General features: G+C 37.6%; 1 protein-coding gene across 4 annotated transcripts in view; it reads left to right on the forward strand.

The window, feature by feature from the left end:
- The window catches only part of LOC150076433 (uncharacterized), an 840,218-nt gene that overhangs the window by 775,325 nt on the left and 43,466 nt on the right, over nt 1-21,427 (forward strand). For all 4 annotated transcript variants that reach the window (XM_090388172.1, XM_090388173.1, XM_090388175.1 and 1 more), the window contains 2 exons: nt 16,847-17,694; nt 20,143-20,221. In XM_090388172.1, coding sequence (XP_090244298.1) covers nt 16,847-17,694; nt 20,143-20,221 — 927 coding nt within the window. The remainder of the gene's footprint in view (nt 1-16,846; nt 17,695-20,142; nt 20,222-21,427) is intronic.

The raw sequence follows: 21,427 nt of genomic DNA on the forward strand, positions 1-21,427 counted from the left end.
CAGACAAGACTTTCCCTTAACAAACCCATGCTGTGTCTGAATTATTGCAGCAGTCTTATCTAGATGATCCTGCAATGCATCTTTAACCAGTGACTCCATTATTTTACCCGGAACAGAAGTTAAACTAACTGGTCTGTAATTACTCGTGTCACCCTTCGATCCCCCTTTGTGAATTGGGGATACATTTGCACATCTCCAGTCCGTGGGAACCTCCCCTGAGTCCAAGGATGCTCTCATAATTATGGCCAAGGGTTTGCTTAGTTGCTTTGCCGCCTCCTTTAATATAACTGGATAGATCCCATCCACCCCAGGTGCTTTTCTTAAGTTTAACTTCAACAATTTCTCCTCCAATTTGCTCTCAGTTATTACAAAATCATTAAGTATCCTGCTACAATTTGATAACCTTCTGCCATTTACAAACCTTAATAACTCCTCGTGTGTGAATGTAGATGCAAAATACTCATTCAGTTTGTTTGCTATCTGGGCAGGATCATCAACAGTTGATCCATCGATATCAATTGGACCAATCAGATTCATCCCCCTTCCTTTTAGAGTTTATATAAGTAAAGAAATCCTTGCTGTTTTTCTTAGCATCTTTTTCCAAGGATTTCTCGTAATCTGCCTTCGCCTGCCTTACCTCCTTTGTGACCTGATTACAGACTAGCTTATATCTGCCATAGGCTTCTGAGTCGCTTGATAATTTATATGCATCCCATGCATTTTTCTTCTCTGTTACGAGTCTCATTAGTTCATTAGATAACCATTTAGGCCTAAACCTTGAACAGTATTTCTTAATAGGTATGAAACTTTTAGTAGCTTCCACGATTAATTCCTTGAATGCTTCCCACTTAGAATTTACTGTTGGTAACATCGTCAGTTGATCCCACTGTACAGAATTTAAAAACTGTCGGAGAGCACTGTACTCACCTTTACGGAAGCAAAAACCCTTTCCTTTACCCCTGATGGTAATTAAATCTTTAAGTAAATCCCACATCAGTACACTGTGATCACTGCCACCTAGTGGTTCCTTTATCTGCAAATTCTTAATACACGAATGATCACTGCTGATAACCAGATCAAGAGTATTTCTCAGTGATTCTCTTCCATGGGCAAAATGTTTATGCCACTCAATCACAGGTACATACATGAGACAGACAATTGTCTTCATACACTTGCTTCATCATTTGAAACATTTCTGTCGTACTTTTGCCCAATCAAACACAAAACTTAATATGTGTTCTGTGTTCTCTCCACAACACAGACACAGGAAAGACATTAAGTTCAGCTCACACTACGTTTTGAAATGGCTCAAGGAACAATCCTCTTTCATTTCATGTTTACTTCTAGTGGATGGCAGCACAAGCACTCATCTCATAATATCAGTCTCGTTTTACATTTGTTGCACTGTGTACTTTGATGACTAGACCTAGTTCTCCATCATGATATTCACTTTGACGTTGGAGCATCCTGAACACCTCCTTCCAGCATTCATATGTCAAAACAACTGAACCACCTCTTTCACTTCAGTGAAAGCAGTTTTCAGTAGAGTATACTTTTAAACTAAAATCACTGCCTGACCATCCCATATGGACATCCACTTCTTGCCACAATGGGAAAATCTCTATAATACCCATCAGACTGACATTTGTCCCTTTGGTATTATTCATGTACAGGAGCTGTCAGAGATCTTAACATTGTGGTAGACAGTGTTGCCTGGTCATCAAGGCAACCATATCCATCCTGGCATGTTCATCCAACTGCTCTATTAAAAACTGGAAAGAACATCACTCCTTCTTGAATCCTAAGAAGCTAAATTCTTCTCCTGGGACCCCAACATAATCCCAACCAGTAAATAATGATTCAGACGCAAAGACCACCACTTCAGCTAAGAGGTCCAGAAACCCTATCCAACACCTTAATTCACTCAGTTGGTGAGAACGCTAATGGGAAAATATCACCTTTATTTATTCAGAAGGGGTTTGAAAGATTGGGAGGCTTCCCTAAATCTGTAAAACAACTGCATTCTAGGGACATCCTTGTTGAATCAAAATGTGAGAAGTGCTCAGAACAGCTCATTTGAGTCACCTTTATTGAGGAAATGCCAGTTACTGTAATAACCACAAGACACTGAACTCATTCTGAGGCATTATCTCTAAATGGGATCCTCTTTTGAAACCTCTAATGAGATCTGTTCCGAGCGGCCCCAAGTGCCAAGCGATAGTGATATATAATTCATACTAACCCAACTAACTTCCTCAACCGCTTGGTCACTGGTGGCACAGCTCCTACCTCTGTGTGGCGGGGCCGGTAACCTGGGAGAAGAAAGTTACTCTCCCGGGGCTAAAAGGAGCAAAGAAGGACTTAAATAATTTTCCTCCTTTAGAGCCATCAAACTCAAGGTCAGAAATGTCCAATGAAAATGACTCAAACCAACCTAAAAGACTTCGAATAGAAGTAGAGTGTCATAACCTCCCTAACTTCTTGGTGATAGACTCTGTCTGCTCAGCCGGTGGGTAAGTTATCACCATTTATGATTCAAAAATATTTAGAATCAATTGCAGGATCACCAAAGATGATGAAGAGACTACAATCAGGAGACCTCCTGGTTGAAACAGCCACCGCCAAACATTCTGAGTGGCTATTAAAGACAAAAACATTTGGTGGGTTGCCAGTATCTGTTACTCACCACAATACTTTAAATTCATCGAAAGGCATCATCACAGAGTGGGACCTGCTTTCAGTGTCTGAGGAGGAATTAGTCCACGAACTTAGTAATCAGAAGGTAATCAGTGCGAAGCGCATAATAATTAAAAAAGATACCAACTCGATCTATCATTTTAACCTTCAGCACTCCTGATTTTCCATCCACTGTAAAAGCTGGCTATTTAAACTGCTGGATTCGACCATACATCCCGAATCCTCTTCGCTTTTAAATGCCAGAAATATGGCCATTCTCAGCAGGCATGAGAGGTGATGCCATCTGCCCTATATGTGGCTCTAAAGACCATACACAAGCAGATTGCTCATCCTCAACCCCCATGTGTCCCAACTGCAAAGGAAGTCATCCTGCGTTTTCTAAATCATGCGATATGTGGAAAACTGGAAAGAAAATTCAGAGATACAAAATAGAACATAAAGTAACATATCCTGAAGCACGCAGACAAATTATGTCGACCATGCCCAGTCAATCTTATGTGTCTCACACCTGAAGCTATATTTCAACTGCAGCTCAAACAGATATGTCAATACCACCAAACTCTTTGGCAAATTGGCTTTAAAGAAACATTATCAGCCTCCAGAACCTAAAACCAGTGAAGCCACAAACACCTCAATTAGTATCCCAACTGATACTCCAATAGTCTCGCAGGACACAGAAAGAAAGAATGAAAACTACTAAAGACTGTAAGAAAGTCGAACCTCAAACAAACAGTGTGGAAGTGGATGTATGCCCGGATTATGAGGAACCCACCTAGAATTGCATGTCAATGACACTATGGATACTGATTCCCCCCCCCCCCATCCAAAAACAGCCAGATGAATCATCCTCAAATAAACCTAAATAATGCATAACATCATACAGTGGAATTGCAGAGGACTAAGCAGCTATTCTGATGACTTAAAAGATTTAATAGCTCAATTCAACCCCATAGCTGTATGCCTACAGGAAACATTCTTGTCACGCCAAGTTTTGCCAAAATTCTCCAATTATATGATGTATAGACAAGATAGAAACTCAGAGTCTCCTGCACTTGGAGGAGTAGCCAATCCAGTTACTAACAAATCTAGAAGCTGTGGCTACTCGTATTGCAGTTGGTACATCAGTTACTCTTGTTACCGTTTATATTCCACCATCTCTACCTCTTCCCCATTCAGAACTTGACAATCTCATTACCCAACTACCAACTCCAATTTGTCTTTTCGGTGACTTTAATGGACACCATCCATTGTGGGGGTCTGTTACAATGGACAGAAGAGGCAAATTAATTGAAGAATTTATGAATAATAGCGATCTTAATTTACTAAACACTGGATCTCCTGCTTACATCCACCTACCTACAGGATCTACTTCTGCAGTTGACTTAATTTGCCCTCCATCCATCTTTCCAATCCTGACATGGTCAGTTTTATCCAATCCATTTAACAGTGACCACTTTCCAATTATTTGCTCAATACAAACAGTGGTAAATCAAAATCCTAACCAACGATCCAATTGGAAGTTTAGTAAGACGAACTGGGATGGCTATTCTGCCCAAATGCTCTTAGACAGAATTTATGTCCAACAGAAATATATTGATGATGTAACTACTTACATCACCAATCAGATTCTGACTGTGGCAAATGCTTTCGTTCCAAAATCCAAGACATTACGTGCTCACCGAAATCACTGGTGGAATGAAGAGTGCTCTATTGCCAAACAAGATAAAAACCATGCATGGAATGATTTTCAGAAGTGTCTTACTACCACTAACTTAATTACTTATAAAAGGCTAAAAGCAAAAGCAAAGCAAATTAGAAGGAAAGCAAAATGCGATTTGTGGATTGCTTTTGCATCAACCATCACAAAAGACACTGACAGAGTGTCAGGAAAGGAAAAGACATGTCTCTGCCCGAAGAAGTTGCCAATGCATTAGCAGAATCTTTTGCCACCAGCTCTGCTTCTGCTTCCTATGCAAGTTCCTTCCAGAGCATTAAAGATCGTGCAGAACGGTTTAAAATTAACTTCTCAACATGCTGCTCCTTTCCGTACAACCAACCCTTTACATTAATAGAACTGAAAGAATCATTAAATAGATCTCACAACAGTGCTTCAGGACCAGATGGTTTTCATTACATTATGCTAAAGCATTTACATGAAGATTGTTTGTTATTTGGTTTTTAGGAGCATTAGCAACTAAGGCCACATTGCTCCGGGGATATGCGGTGGTCATTCCCTGACCTTTCCGCATCCTCCATATTTGGTGGTCACGGGCTCGAACCCCGGTCTAATCAAGAAGCTTGTGCTATGCACTGCTGCTGCTCCTACCCACCTGGCTATGGAGGCGCCTTAACATGAAGAGGACTTGTGTACCCTATTGATTTTCAACAATCGGATCTTCTCTGAAAATGTCTATCCTTCATCCTGGCACCATTCGTTCATTATCGCCATACCAAAACCAGGCAAAGATCCTACCCTGGTTCAAAATTATAGGCCAATATCTCTTACCAGCTGTGTAGGGAAATTTTCGAAAGAATGATTCATACAAGACTCACTTACATCCTGGAGTCACAGAATCTCCTTCCAGACCATCAGTATGGATTTCAGAAGAACGCTAGATGTGCTTATTAAACGCAGGTCAACGCTAGATGTGCTTATTAAAGCTGAATCTCATATTCACAATGCCTTTGTCATGAGACAACATCTAGTCATGGTCAACTTAGATCTTGAAAAGGCATTCAACATGACTTGGCATCATGGTATTATAATGGATCTTTCCCATCTAGGTCTAAGGGGATAGTTGCCTGAATTAATTCAAAATTTCTTGCGACTTCGGTATTTTCAGGTACGATATAAAAACACACTCTTTACATCTCACATTCAAGAGGAAGGCATACCACAGGGTTCGATACTTAGTCCAACACTATTCGCAATTTGAGTTTGCAATATGACACGGAACATCCCAAAAACCATTGAAACTTAAATGTATGCAGAAGATCTTACCATTTCCTGTCAGTCCAAAAGTATGAACACCATTGAACGGCAGCTCCAACTAGCCATAAACAAAATAGAATCCTGGACTTCACGGAATGGTTATTGACTGTCAGAAAATAAATGCACTGCCACTCACTTCTGCAAGTTACGGGCTCTCCCATCCTGATCCTGAACTGGAAATAAATAAAACTCTGATCCCACTTGTTAATACCGTTAGATTTCTTGGTCTGATATTGGACAGCAAGCTAAACTTCCAAGCTCACGTCACTCATTTAAGAACTACTTGTCTAAAGCATATGAATATACTTCGATCAGTCTCGTCCATGTCATGGGGAGCTGATCAGTATACCTTACTACTGGATTACGGTTCTTCAGTATATGACTGCTAGGGTAAGCACGTTAGAACGGCTGAACATCAAACAGCACGGTGCTTTGAGGACAGCCCTAGGAGCTTTCAGGACTTCAATCCATAGTCTTTATATTGAAGTGCATGATCCCCCATTATATCTGCGTAGAAAAACACTACTGCTCCAATATGCTGTTAAGATCCAGAGTCTCCCATTGAACCCCCGTTGGAAGTATTTCTATAATACTCAGTGGGAATCGTTCTATGAGAGCAAGCGGGGCAGGTGGGCAGGAACAGCAGTGCGTAGCACACGCTTCTTGATTAGACCGGGGTTCGAGCCCATGCCCACCAAATATGGAGGAGGCGGAAAGGTCAGGGAATGACCACCGCATATCCCCGGAGCAATATGGCCTTAGTTGCTAATGCTCCTAAAAACCAAATAACAACAAACAAACAATGAGAGCAAGCCAAATGAAAATAGACCTGCTTCACTCAGGATTAAAGAGCTTGTTCAGAGTTGGAATGTCAATTTAAATGAAATTTTTCAGGACACAATTGCACCTGTTCCACCTTGGACTTATGTGTCTGTCTCTCACGATGTGCACTTTCTCCAGTGGGGGAAAAATATTATACCACCCTGCAATATCAGACAGTTACACTCAGTTCATGCTACTATGAACAACCATTCCTATAAAATTTATACAGATGGTTCCAAAACTGACAAAATGGTAGGTGCTGCTACAGTTTTTCCTTCATGTACGATTTCAGCCACACTACTGCTAGCTTGCAGCATCTTCACAGCTGAATTATATGCCATTAAGTTAGCACTTAGTAAGATTATTGAGCTTTCCATCTCACCTGCCATAATTTACACCGACTCCCTCAGTGCTGTCTCTGTCATAAAGAAGTTCTCATATTCTCATCCTATCTTGAAACAAATTCATTCCCAGCTATTCTGTTGCAGTGTGTCCAGTCAATCAATCAGTTTCTGCTGGATCCCTGGCCATTCTGGCATTCCTGGAAATGAAAGTGCCGACTTCGCCACTAAACATCCTCAACCCTCTTTCTCACAACACCCTCAGGTTCCTTACCTGAGGGTGTTGTAATACTATAAGTCTGTCATTTGTAAAGCATGCTACGATAAATGGTCACAGATCTGGAAAGGTAACATCAACAATAAACTTTACCAGATAAAACAAAATCCAAAGCTGTGGCTCTCTAGCTTCTGACGAAACAGAAGTGGTATTAGCAAGGCTCAGAATTGGACACACTCACTATACCCATCTCTTCCTGCTAGTGGGAGAAAACCCACCTTAGTGCTCATCCTGTCAGACGCAACTTACAGTTCATCATTTTCTGGTTGAGTGTCCTTTATATTCAACCATTCGATCAAAAACTTTCCGGTCACTCTTAGCGTTGAACAGCTCATCTAATTTATCTCATATATTAGGAAATGAAGCCAATATACAATAACTTTTCATGTATTTGAAACATATTGGCCTGTACAGCAGGCATATAATTTAACATCTCTAACGATATGTTGCCTGTAAATAAACTGTGAATAGACACAATTTGGCCTCATTAGCCCTTGTGTAGTTAATCCCAATAACAACAACAACTGTTCTGAGCTAAAATTGCAAAGAGTAACAGCTGCAAAATGAATGTTTGTGCATAGAGGTGGTAATTTAGTTCCCACTATAAACCTCATCCTTACTTTCAAATACACTGACATCTCCTAATTCTGTCATAGCTGGATACTTGAACTGCCCTTTATGACCATACGTTCCAAATCCTTTAAGAAGTTTTAATTGCCAAAAATGTGGACACTCACAAATAGCCTGTTGGTGCTTTTGCATGCACTTGGTGTAGTGCAAAGAACTATGAAATTACATTGTCTTTCAACTGCAAAACCCACCTGCATACTTATGAACATACCAGCAGTGGAAGGAAGAAAAATAAATACAGATACTCGAGGTAGAGCTTAACATATACCATGAGGCAAGAAAAGTAGTGAAACCAGTAAACAGCAATAAGCCAACATATGCTGAAAAGGTTTCAAGAAAGCGTTCCATTGGAACACAAACAGAAAGAGCCATTTATGTCTATTACATTCTATATATTCAGTTCTCAAAATCCATCAAAAGTACAGAAAACTCAATCGGCTGCCTCACCGATATCAATACCTCCTAATGCTCCAGCACTATCGAAATCTAATGGGAAAGAAGCTCAACAAATAATACAAGCATCAATACAAGAAAAAAATTTTTGGAGCTGAGATACCTGATGAAACAGGCTTGGTACTCTTGTGAAGAAAGAAGTGGACACAGAACAGCATCCGTACTTCTCCAAAAAAAGGGGGAAAATCAAGAAATGAGAAAAATAAGCCTTCAGCACTTTGGAAGCCAACCAATTGCTCCACTAAGCTCAAATAAGACGAAATGCCTACATTTCCATGGATTCCAATATCAAGGCCTTCCTGCAAGTGCATGAGCCCATTTTCTTTTGCTTACAGGAGACATCTGAATGACGACCCTACCATGCACAACCTCACTATGATTTGTAAGGTAGAAGTGGGGGATGACCTTGCTTATGGAGTAGCTCTCTATTTGCTCCCCTTCTCTCCTTCCATTACTTACTTGGGAGGTGAGGGAGAAACTATATGGAAGTGATCACTTCCCTGTTGAAAACTTCATTACGTAGTAAGAAGCCATGTCTTCCTTTTTTGGTTATTCCAGTGGAAGAGTGATCAAGGTGGCTGGACTACCCTTTAAAGTCTGGCTGAGTTTAACATCACTAAAGTCAGTCAGGAGCCTATCAATGATAGTGACATGCATCACAAAAAATATTGCAAATGCAGCTGCAATTATGATTCCAAAAATACCTACCCAGTTTCCACCAATTCAAAAACCATCATAGAATGCAGAAAGCAGCAAAAATGGCATGAAACAAAATTTGGAGGATATTCCAAAAGTATCCTATGACTTTTAATCTTTAAAAATGCACGCACCATTTGCCATCAGAGCCTAAAGGAATCATGGTTCTGTTTCATCATCCCATTGACCAGCACCAAAGCCCGGAATGAAATCCAGAAAATGAAGGAAAAATATATATCACACCATTCATCATTTCTGGAATACAATGGATATGCTACTGAAGATTCAACAGCAATAGCTAATGCTGTTGGGGAAACATTTTCTAACATCCCACTGGCCTCTTATTCCCTAGCATTTCTGTTCCTGAAACAAAAAAGTGAAGCACGTGCAATTAATTTTCACATATACAGCATAGTCACCTATACAGCAGGTGATTTACCATCCAGGAGTTGAAAATCTCAACTTAATGAAAGCAAGTGCAGTCAGACTACATAACATCCATTATAAAATTACTAGAATACCTGTGGCAGATATTTTACCAAAACTGTTTCAGAGAAGAAGCAAAGATTAATATCAAAGTAATTACAAAAACCTCTCCCTTCACTGCCAGCTAAGGTGTCAGTGGGAAGGACTTGGGCAATAAAATATATTTAAAAAAATAAAGACTGAAATGCAATTTGATAATTTTTTACATATATGATTATATCGTCCTTTAAAAAAATTACAATTATTCTAGTGTACCCATGGCGAATATTTTGCCTTGCCAAAACTGTTGCCCAACAGTTTCATAATGGAACTATTAAAAATAATGGAAATTTTTAAAATGGGTCAGAAAATTTTACTGCAAATTGTTTTTTTTTTTCTCTCAATTTTGTTGCTAAATAAAACCTATTGCAAAAGGAATTTGGTGAAAAGCTTGTTTAGTCTGTTAAGTTATTCAAGTTCAAGGGCATTCCAGACAGAGGAATATTATTATATTATTATATTAAATTATTATATATTATGAATCAGAGCTGTAATACTCGATATGTTCTACGTTGATAATAATAGTAGTAAAATAATAAGAGGAGTTTACCTCAATATAGTACGTAGAACACTTCCGTATGATACCCTCCAGAAATTAAAACGGAAAAACCGAAAAAATCGACAACTTACCGGTACATTAGAGTAAAATATAAATAATTAAATAATCAATTTAACACAATTCAAATCAATTTAAAACAATTAAAAATCAAATTAACGCAATTAAAAGAATCTAACGAAAATATTAAAAACGATTTTCCTTCCTGAAGCTGACAACGCTTTTCGACCGTATGTCGTGATCACAGGAATGAAAATAGTGTTGTCAGCTTCGGGAAGGAAAATCGTTTTGAATATTTTATTTTCGTTAGATTCTTTTAATTGTGTTAATTTGATTTTTAATTGTTTTAAATTGATTTGAATTGTGTTAAATTGATTATTTAATTATTTATATTTTAGTCTAATGTACCGGTAAGTTGTCGATTTTTTTCGGTTTTTCCGTTTTAATACGTACTATATTGAGGTAAACTCCTCTTATTATTTTACTACTATTAAATTATTATATAGATTAAGCACCTTTCACTAAAATATGTAGACCACCTACTCTTCCTGTATAATAGAATTTTACTTGAGGAGTAGTTTCCAAATGCTTGGTGCCAGGAAACTATCCTTGCCTTTGCTAAGCCAGGAATGGATCCTGAATATCCAAAATTATCATCATTTGCTCTGACTAGTTGCTTGTGCAAAATCCTAGAGAGAATGGTCAGTGCTCACTGCATATGGTATTTATAATAAAATAATCTCTTCTAGCATGCAGTGCAGCTTCTAAAGAAATAGGCCCATTCTGGACCATTTAATAAGACGAAACATCCACCCAAGATGTTTTCCTGAAGTGAAAACATCTGTGTCGCTCTTCTTTGACATTGAAAAAGTATGACACAACTTGCAGATTTGGCATTTTAAAAGGCCTTTATTTTATTTTATTATTTTATTTTTTATGTAAACCCCAAACACGAGAGGTATTAGAACCTATAGTACTTAGTACAGTGCTTGGGTTTGAAGTTGAGAAGATGAAAGAAGATATTTGTTGACATTGGACTTGAACTTCTGTAGATTGTAATTTTCAGGAAATACATACGAAGGAAGCGGCAGTTGAATGAATAAACGAGGAAGATGAAAAGTTGGTTCGGTAAATGGATGTTGGCTGCTGGCGGCACATGTTCGGACTGTTTTGAAAAAGAGAGCTGGAATTATATAAGCCAATTCAGAAGAACAGTGCCCATGGAAGTATCTGTAGAAGAGGCATGCAGCAGAAACAGTACATCTATGAGACAGTGAGTGGAGACACTCTCTTAGAGATGAATCATTAATTAACCTAACTGCCCTCTTCTGAATGGAATCAAGAAGCCTGAGAGAGGTTTTGGGGGCACCACCCGAGATGTGGGAACAATATTGCATGGTAGGGCGGATTTGCGATTTGTACATAGTGAACAGCTGTTTGGAAGAAAAGTAATGCCAAAAGCAAAAGAGAAAACCAAGTTTTCTAGATGCTGAGGACGCAATATTTGTAATGTGCTTGTACCAAGAGAGATTAGAAGTCAGGGTAATCCCCAAAAGAGATATATCATTTTGCCTAGAAATCGGAGTGTCACCAAAGGTAAGCATAGGAGCAGAAGAATCCTTTTTGCGAGATATAAGACAAGACTGAGTTTTAGAAGGATTGAAATCAACTAAGTTGTTTTGCCCCACTGGAGAATTACTTGGAGATCGGCATTTAAGGAATTGATAGCAGATTTTCGAGAAGTTGAAACTGATTGAGCAGGGAAAGGTTTCTCAAAATGGAAAGTGGAATGCAATTTGCTATCATCAGCAAAAGTATGGATAGGATTTCCACTCAATGGAAGGAGGTCATTAATATACAAGTGGAAAAGAGTGGGGGAAAGAACTGAACCTTGGGTGACACCAGCATTAGTGGAGAATTTAGAAAACAGAGAGCCATCTACCATCACCCTCAGCGAGTGATCAGAGAGAAAACTGGATAACCAATTACAAAAATCAGTTGGCAAACCATAAGATGGAAGCTTGTTTAGGAAACCTTTATGCCAAACACGATCGAAAGCCTTTGAGATGTCAAGAGCAACTGCTTATGTTTCACCAAATGTTTCCATTGAATTTGTCCATAAATGGATAACATAAGCCAGAACATCACCAGTGGATCGACACTGGCGGAATCCATACTGGCGATCGTTGATCAGACGGAAAGTTTCTAGGTAGTTAGTTTAAGAGTTGGCGGTTAATTGTTTTCTCCATTACTTTAGAAATAGTAGAAGTAATTGCAATGGGACGATAATTGGATGGGAGAGATTTTTCACCCTTTTTAGGAACTGGCTGGATATGAGCAAATTTCCAAGCAGAAGGAAAAACAACTTTGGAATAAAAAAGTGAAAAAAGGCGGTAAAGAAGAGGAGTAAGTTCAGGAGCACAGGTTTTGTGAACAAGTGGAGAAACCATCAGGACCTGGAGCTTTCTTAGCATTGAGATTCTTCAAAATCCTTCTGACATCCTTTTGACAGAAGACCACAGGAGGCATTGAATGGAGTGTGTGTTGGGAATGGTGGGAGGTGTTTTACCAAGATAATTAATACATGAGTTGGAAGAAAAATGGGATGCTAGCAGGTCAGCTTTATCCTTGGCTGAAGTGACAACAGAACCATCAGGTTTGCACAGAGGTGGGAGCAGAGATGGGCAAAAGATGCGACCAATAGCTTTGGCAAGAGACCAGAATGCTCGGCTACCATTAGGGCAAGAAGCAAGTTTTCTAATCTTAGCCTGTTCAAACTCCAGTTTTGACTGATTAATAACTGCTTTACAATTGTTGCGAGCTTTGGTGTAGGCAGAAAATGAAACTGAAGAATTTGAAACAAGCCAATTACGATATGCAACGTTCTTCTCTTGAACAGTCTTAGCACATTTATTGGAAAACCAAGGTTTAGATAAAGGATGAGATTTTAAAGTGGAGTGTGGGATAAAGGATTCCATTCCTGCAAGAATATTTTCACTGACATGATCAGAGCAAACATTGACATCAGAAGTTTTGAAACAGTAATCCGACCAAGGAAAGGAAGAAAAGAAATCTCACAGGTCATCCCATTTTGCATTCTTGTAATGCCAAACAATAAATTAATAAATTTGGTAAATAAATTTGATGAATTTGAGGTATTGCTCAAAGCATGAACAAGAGTAAGTTCAGGTACTTCAGTATTGCGGATATTGTTGGGATATCAGAGACATGGTATCACACAGATATAAGGAATGCAGAACTGGAATTTGGGGAGTACGTCTACAGAAAGGATAGGAAGGGAGGAGGGGTTATGCTATTAGTTAAGAAACACAAAATCCAAGGAAGTGAAGCCAGCTGACATCGCTGAACAGTGCAGTGCCGAGTCACTTTGGTGTGACATAAGCATTGGGAGATCAAAACTGAAAGTAGGAGTGTGCTATAGGCCTAATGACTCCGATGAGTATAATAAGAAACTGTACAGGGAAATAGTGGGCCAGTAAATCGGAGAGTCTTATATTGGGGGCTGGTCACTCACACACTAACAAGGCTTTTGTGGATTTATTGGATGATTGTTTTCTACATTAGCATGTTCGGGAGGCAACTAGAGGGAGTAGTACTCTTGATTTGATTATCAGTAGTGATTCTTCATGCATTAAGAATCTGCAGATAGAGGAACCACTAGGTGGCAGTGATCACAGTGTGCTGAAGTGGGATTTACTCAAAAGGGTAACTACCATTAGGGGTAAAGGGAAGGGTATTGCTTTCGTAAAGGCGACTACGATGGACTGAGACAGTATTTAAATTCTGTACAGTGGGACCAACTGATGATGTTACCAACAGCAAATTCAAAATGGGAACCATTCAAAGAACTTATCTTGGAAGCTACTAGGCTTTACATACCAACTAAGAAATATTGTTCAAGGTTTAGGCCTAAATGGATGTCAGATGAACTAATGGCATATGGCAGAGAAGAAAAATGCATGGGATACATATAAATTAACACGTGACACAGAAGTCTATGATAGATATAATTTGATCTGTAACCAAGTTACAAAGGAGGTTACGCAGGCAAAGGCAGATTATGAGAAATCTTTGGCAAGGGATGCAAAGAAAAACAGCAAAGAGTTCTTTACTTATGTAAACTCTAGAAGGAAGGGGATGAATCAGATTGGTCCACTTGATATCGATGGTTCAACTGTTGATGATCCTGCTCAGGTAGCTAACAAACTAAATGAATATTTTCCATCGACATTCACACATGAGGAGTTATTCAGTGAGGGGAATGCCAGAGGTGTATTCAACTCTTGCAGTAAGCTAGATAATCTTGTAATAACTGAGAGTAAAGTGGAGGAGAAATTGTTGAAGATAAACACAAGAAAGGCACCTGGGGGTGGATGGGATCTATCCAGTTATATTAAAGGAGGCAGAAAAGGAAGTAAGCAAACCCTTATCCATAATTATGAGAGCTTCTTTGGACTCAGCGGAGGTACCCATAGACTGGAGAGGTGCAAATGTGATCCCAATTCACAATGGAGGATCAAAGGCTGACACAATAATTATAGACCTGTGAGTTTAACTTCTGTTCCACGAAAATTAATGGAGGCACTGGTTAAAGAAGCACTGCAGGATCATCTAGTCAAGACTTCAGTTATAGTTCGGACACAGCATGGTTTTGTTAAGGGGAAATCTTGCCTGAACAATTTGATTGGATACTATGATGCAGTCACAAAAGAACTGGATGCAGGGAATAACTTTGATATTATATACTTGGATCTTAGAAAGGCTTTTGCTACTGTTGCACATGGAAGACTTCTGCACAAATTGGAGCAGTGTGGCATTGGAGGCAAATTGCTGCTATGGATAAAGGTGTGGTTGAGAGGGAGAAGACAGAGTGGTAATCAATGGACACTGCTCATCGTGGACTAATGTTATTAGTGGAGTCCCTTAGGGTTCATTATTATTTTCTGTATTTATAAATAATATTGTTGATGGTATATCAAGCTTAATGTCCAAGTTTGCAGACAATACAAAGGTTGGCAGGGTTGTTAAGAACACTACTGACACTATGCTGCTGCAGAAGGATCTGGAAAGGTTGATCAGATGGGCTGAGAGGTGGCAAATGAAGTTTAACATTGACAAATGTAAAGTACTACATATGGGAAACAGCAACCCCAGAGCAACATATGAACTCTGTGGTACTACACTGACAGTGGTAGAGAATGAAAAGGGACCTAGAGGTAATTGTACAGGCAGATATGAAGTTCTCTGAGCAGTGCAGATGGGCTGCAAGAGTAGCTCATAGTGTCTTATCAATGATATATAGGAATTTTTCTAGCAGGGATAAGGAGGTGATTATTCCCTTGTATAAGGCAATGGTCAGGCCACACTTTGTGTACTGTATACAGGTCTGGAGGCCTCATTTCAAGAAGGATGTAGAGCTGCTGGAATGAGTACAGAGAAGGGCAACAAGATTAGTGAATGGAACAAAGGTTGCTCTTACGAAGAAAGGCTTAAGTTTTGCAAATTACAGATTCTGGAGACTAGGCACCGGCGAGGTGATCTGATAGAGGTGTATAAAGTCTTGAATGGTTTGAGCATGCTCAATGCTGATGGGATTCTGCTTCTTGCTCAGAATAATCACCTGAAAGGGCATAAATTCAAATTGAGGAAAGACAGACGTGCGGAAATTTGCCTTTAGCCAGCAGGTAGTTGGTTGGTGGAACAGACTTCCATCCCTTTTTGTGGAAGTTGAATGCCTAAATATATTTAAGGCTCAGATGGACAGGTATTTCGAATGAACGGAGGGAGCGAAGTTTTTTTTTTTTTTTTGGCTGATGCTGCATAAGCTTGCTTTCTTGCATCATATGCCTCTACTAAAAGTAAAAAAGTAAATTGCAGCCATTATCAACCCACTGCAGGATGGAAGCCTCCTCAACAATTCGTACTGAGGGGAATGGACCATAATCTGCCAACCCGCTCTGGACCGCTGGTCCAGTGCTGGTTGGCAGATCGACCGTATTTAGCATTCGGGGGCTTGAACCCCGGTCTCCTCAAAGAGCGTGTGCCACTGCACTCCCGCTCCTGACCACTCAACTATGGAGGCCTTATGCCTCTGCTAATGCTAATACAAGGTTGGGAAGAGGCATGAAATAAAGGTTCCATTGGAGAAGAGACTCACCAAGTTGTGATCTGAGGTGCTTAAAGGACTTCTCACTTCGACCGTGTACTTAGAAGGGTTGTTTGTGAGAAAAAGATCAAGTGTGTTGGCTGTATGGTTATGATTATAGTCTTGGTTTTAGATGTCACTAGCTTGATTTTATTAATCCAGCCTTCTGTTACTCCCAAAAATTTGTAGGCCACACCTTCTAAGCCATTCTTTATATGGACATTGATTAATACCCCTCACCAATCTCTTATTTATTAAACCTAATTTTTTTTTACTATAAAGTGGAGCCTTAAAGAATTTTTTATTTTTACTTCTCCAAATTAAAAAAATAGTGATACATTGGGGGCTTTTGCAGTATTTAAGGAATTCCCAAAAAAATTTCCATTTTATTTAAAAATTCACAAGTTTTTCTGTGTCAATTGATGCTAAATGTATGCTGGGCATACATTTAGCATGCCCGGTTGAAGTTAAAAGTAAGATAAAAGATTATGTACTGTGCTTTCAGAATTAGTTATGTGCAGATGTATTTTAAAAATTAAGCACGGTGTTCTCTAAATACTTTTGTTATAGAGGACAAAATTGGTGTTTCTTTCAGAAGTTATTTTACTAGTGTATGTTGGTAATGTGTGTATTTGTCTACCTATGAGTATTTATTTATATTCATGTAATGTTATTTTAATTTTTTTTTCAGAGGAATGCGATTCTTCAGAGCAGCAAGAATCCTCTAAGTCATCAACAAAGGGAATTTTTTTATCTACTACTAATGCTGGATCTAATAGTATTTCTCATAATTCGGTTGTTTCTCCAGCAAAGCTGACAGTCATCAGTAAACATATGGATAATAAATCGCTGTCCAGGAAGAAAGAGAATTGCTTTGAAAAGAAAAAAATTAAAAACAGGAAGAATGACTTTAAAATGAAATACAAAAATAAGGAAAAAACAAAAAGTGAAGGCAGATCTTGTTTAAACAGTATTTCAGGTAACTCTTTGCCTGTAGTGACCACTAAATCAAAAAAACATAAAAAACATAAAGACGATCATAAACACCACCATTATCATCACCGACATCATCATCATCGCCGTCATCATCATAAGAAACATAAACACAATAAGCTGGACAGTAAATTAGAATCGGTTTCATCTAAACCTAACATTTCTGTATTACCTGTGAAACCTGTAAATGATTTGTCTACTTCACAGATCTCTGACCTTGCACACACGACAGCACCCACGCCCGTGGAATTAACTCAAAATTTATTACAACAAAACAGTGTAGCATCACCTCCACTTTCTGAAATAAAAAAATCTGAACTAACAATGAAAATAAAGACATCTGCAGCTGACATTTCACATGTAGAAAAAGATGATGATGATGAATCGGCTTTGGAAGAAGAAGAAGAGGATGAAGAGGAAGTACAGGAGGAGAATTCTTCCTCAGATAGTTCTAGTGATGATAGTCAGAGTAGTGCATCATCAAATGATGAAGACTCAGATGCAGATGAAGCCCAGAAAAAATTGCCATGCAGCAAAAAGGACAAGGTAAAAAATGTCTATTGTTTCCTAAGAGTTTCAACTAATCACTTTTCCTAAAAGTTAATATTAAAATTTAAAACAAAGTTAAAGTAAATTTTAGCTTATTCAATAAGTAATTTACAAGGTAAGTTCATAGTCAATTTTCATTCAGCATCTACATAACCAGGTTGATAATATTTAACAAAAGTTAAAAAATATTTGATAGAAATATGATGGACTTGTGTATGTTTTAATGCCTATCTCAAATGTACAGCCTGTTTTTTTTTTTTCTTGGCACTCTCAGCTCACAAGTATATTTCATATTTTAGTTTTTGTGTACATTCCGTCCTCATATAACATGTTTTTACACTACACAAATTTGATCACAGACAATTTATAAATAAGGGAACGATGACATATATAATGTGAACTGAATTCGCTTATGCACGATTTGCCTTTGTGTTTACAAGAAATGGCAGTCAAACATGGGAACCACCCCAACTGAACACAAAACAATAGAAATTAAGAGAAGATTCTGAAAATGTATTTGTTTTTTTATAAGATTGAAGAATTCAGTGAAAGGGAAACACATTTCACCATAATAGCGTAAAAACTCACAATTTCATCTATTGTTATTATCGCAAATGCAATTAGATCAAGTTTACCACCCGTTTATAAACAGATTCCACTAGCAGGAACGCAAATGGAAATTGTTTTTGTTTTATGGTAGTGACCTCCAGAAATGTGCTTTAGTAAAATGTGAGATAGCATGAGGTGATAATAGTGTGTTATTGCCTTTATGGCGTTGTTTATTCAGTTGCTACATGTGTACAGTTTTGTTTATGTGTATCAAGCATACCTCCTTTTTTGTCATACTTTTATCATATTTTTGTGCTTTATTCCCTAAAAATGAGTAAAATACTTGAAAAAAGTGTGAAAAGGAAGCACCCTGGTGAAGATACTACAGAGAGAAAAGAAAAGCAATATCGACAAACAGAGGCAGACTGGGCCAAAAATTCTTACAGGGGAAAACTTGTAGTGGCCTCATACTAATGTTTGTGACCAAAATCACACCGAGCCTCCATCAGCCTCTGGCCAACCAGGATTTCCCCGGTAAGGCTTATGGCCAGTCGCCTCTGTTGATAGAGGAAAAATATGAAATTGTGAAACGCTTTGAGTGAAATGAAAGAATGTGATATTGCGCATGTACAGGCCTAAACTAGGCAAGCTGAGAACATTTAGAAAGAATGCAGAGAAAATAAAAGCAACTTTTATAGCAGGAACAATTCAAAATGTAACAAAATCCATTAGATCAAGACACAAAGAATTGGAAGAGATGGAACATCTCTCATCTGTTTGGATAGAAAATCAAACAAAGAACAAGTTTTTTCTTACGATAGAAGCAAAAGCATTAGCAATATTTTATTATGTAAGTATTTTATTACAATTATTGTATGTAAGTATATATGTAATATGTACGTAAGTATTTTATTATAATATAATGCTCTTCACTTATTATGCCAGCCTTAAAGTTGTAATTTGACACCCACATTATCTTGAGATTGCACTGTACTTTTAAACTGTGAGATTGGTTCTAAATCTTTTAGCTGGTTTCTACAACAGCATGAACCTATTGGATTTTGTAATTTAAGAGCACTGGGACATTTGCCATGTAGTAAATCTGTTCTTTGTGGTCTTATCAAAGAATAAGAAAAGTGCTAACTGTTTTCTTAGTTCTGCTTTTAAACCTCTCCCCTTTTGGTACAATGACCCTGATTTGTGGAGAACCCAACTGATCCAACACACCTTGTTGAAAAAGAGAAAATAAAAAGAAAATATAGTGGTTTGTGAACAGAGGATTTGAACTGCTAATTTTAGTGACTTTTCAGCAACTGTAATATGACTTTGTCTGTGGGAAAGATGAATTCAAGTTTGGTTTTGTATTATTTAAATGTTTGATTTATTGGCCAACTGAGCAAGTTTTATTTATTTATATATTTTTTTTCCACCACTGTAAACTCCTCTGTAAATATACTGGGATTACAAAAAAAAAAAAAAAAAAAAAAGGAAATTTTTTTGTATATTTCTTTTGACAAAGTGATTTTATATATAAAACTATATTGAGTCAGTCTGCTATGACATACAGTGTATTCAAAATTTATTCAACAAACCAGCAGGAGAGTTCATCAAACCTTTAGTTGTTATAATGAGAGCATTCTTGGATTCAAGCAAAGTCCATGCAGATGTGTAAACACCACTTCTATTCATGATGGGGGCTCAAAGCAAAGGGTGAAATGAGCAAATAAAAACCTGTAAATTTAACTTTAGTACTAGGGAAGGTTATGGAGTTCTTAAGGATATAATACAGTATCATCTGGATAGGATTAGAATTATAAGGGAATCATAGAGGACTTACATGTAAAATTTTTATATGCTCTGTTTTTTTTTAATTAACATACTATCTTTATTTTTCAGTCATGTAACTCAGGTCAAAAGAAAACTGCAGCTAAAAGAAAGGACAGGATGCCTTCAGTTGAAAAAAGCAAGATAGCAGGTAGTATTTCTATATATTTTAAAAAAATAATTTGATTAATTTATGTTACATTCTAAGATACATACATAAAATTATGTAACGATAATTATAATTTTTTGTATCACTTGTGTAATTCCAGTAGCTAAGCTAATGATCAGCTCGTTGACAGTTTAAAAATGCTATAAAGCATATCAGCTTTTAACCAAGACATTGAAGGGGTCATTTCCATGAAGAAAATGACCCCTTCTATAATGATTGAAACAAATTACCTACACTTCTTATACCATGATAAAATCATTTATTATTCAGAAATATGTTACAGCACATTTACTATAGCCTCAATCACTTGCAAACTGGATCAAAGCTCAGAAAACACAAACATAATTCCAAAAAGAGATCTGTGATATGTAATAATAGTTCAAAAACTCAGTGGCAAACATTCTTTACTGGTTAAAGATTACCCAAACATCTCCTTCTATATCATTTAAATTTGTTTTCGAATAATCTGTTTAATGAGTCCAAAAAATTTTTATTTTTTTAGTTTTTTTTGCTAAATTTTCTAATAAAAAAAAAATGCTTTTTGATTTTCCTTTTCATTAAACATGGTTTTATGGAAAGAATAGTCACAAATCATATGTAACAATACATGTGAAGTGTTCAGGAACTGTCTAAAACTACCAATACTGCATTAAAACCATATTTAATCTAAATTTCTTTTTTTCTGCACAAATTGTATGGAAAAAAAGAAATGATAATTGCCAGATTACTATTTGTCTAATTTTAATGAAATTTGGTTGGTTTGGCTTGACAAATATTTTAACAAACCCAAATACAAAATTCCATGAAACGATATTCCCCATCTGTCCACGGGGAATATCTCTGTTACATGCTAACGGATGGATGGCCATGGTGAAGACAATAGGTGCTTAGCATATACAAGGTGTAACAATAAAGTTCCCAGACTGGTGCAATAAAAAGAACACAAAGCAAAGTAGCTCAAAAATTGTTTTATTTTTATTCAAAGTAATTGCCACCTGATTGAATGCACTTCTTACACCATTCTAGAAGTTTCTGATATGTTTCTTTCAGGATCTCCTCAACATCCTGAAATATTTTTCCTTTGAGGTCAGTTCTCACCTTGGAAAGAGAAAGAAGCCTGCTGGTGCTATATTGGGAGAGTTGAGTGGATGAGTGGTCTGTACAATGCCATGTTTTGTCAGAAATGTC

Source organism: Mastigoproctus giganteus, chromosome 13, assembly GCF_048544385.1.
Source record: "Mastigoproctus giganteus isolate SK-2022 chromosome 13, ASM4854438v1, whole genome shotgun sequence".
Classification (NCBI taxonomy): domain Eukaryota; kingdom Metazoa; phylum Arthropoda; class Arachnida; order Uropygi; family Thelyphonidae; genus Mastigoproctus; species Mastigoproctus giganteus.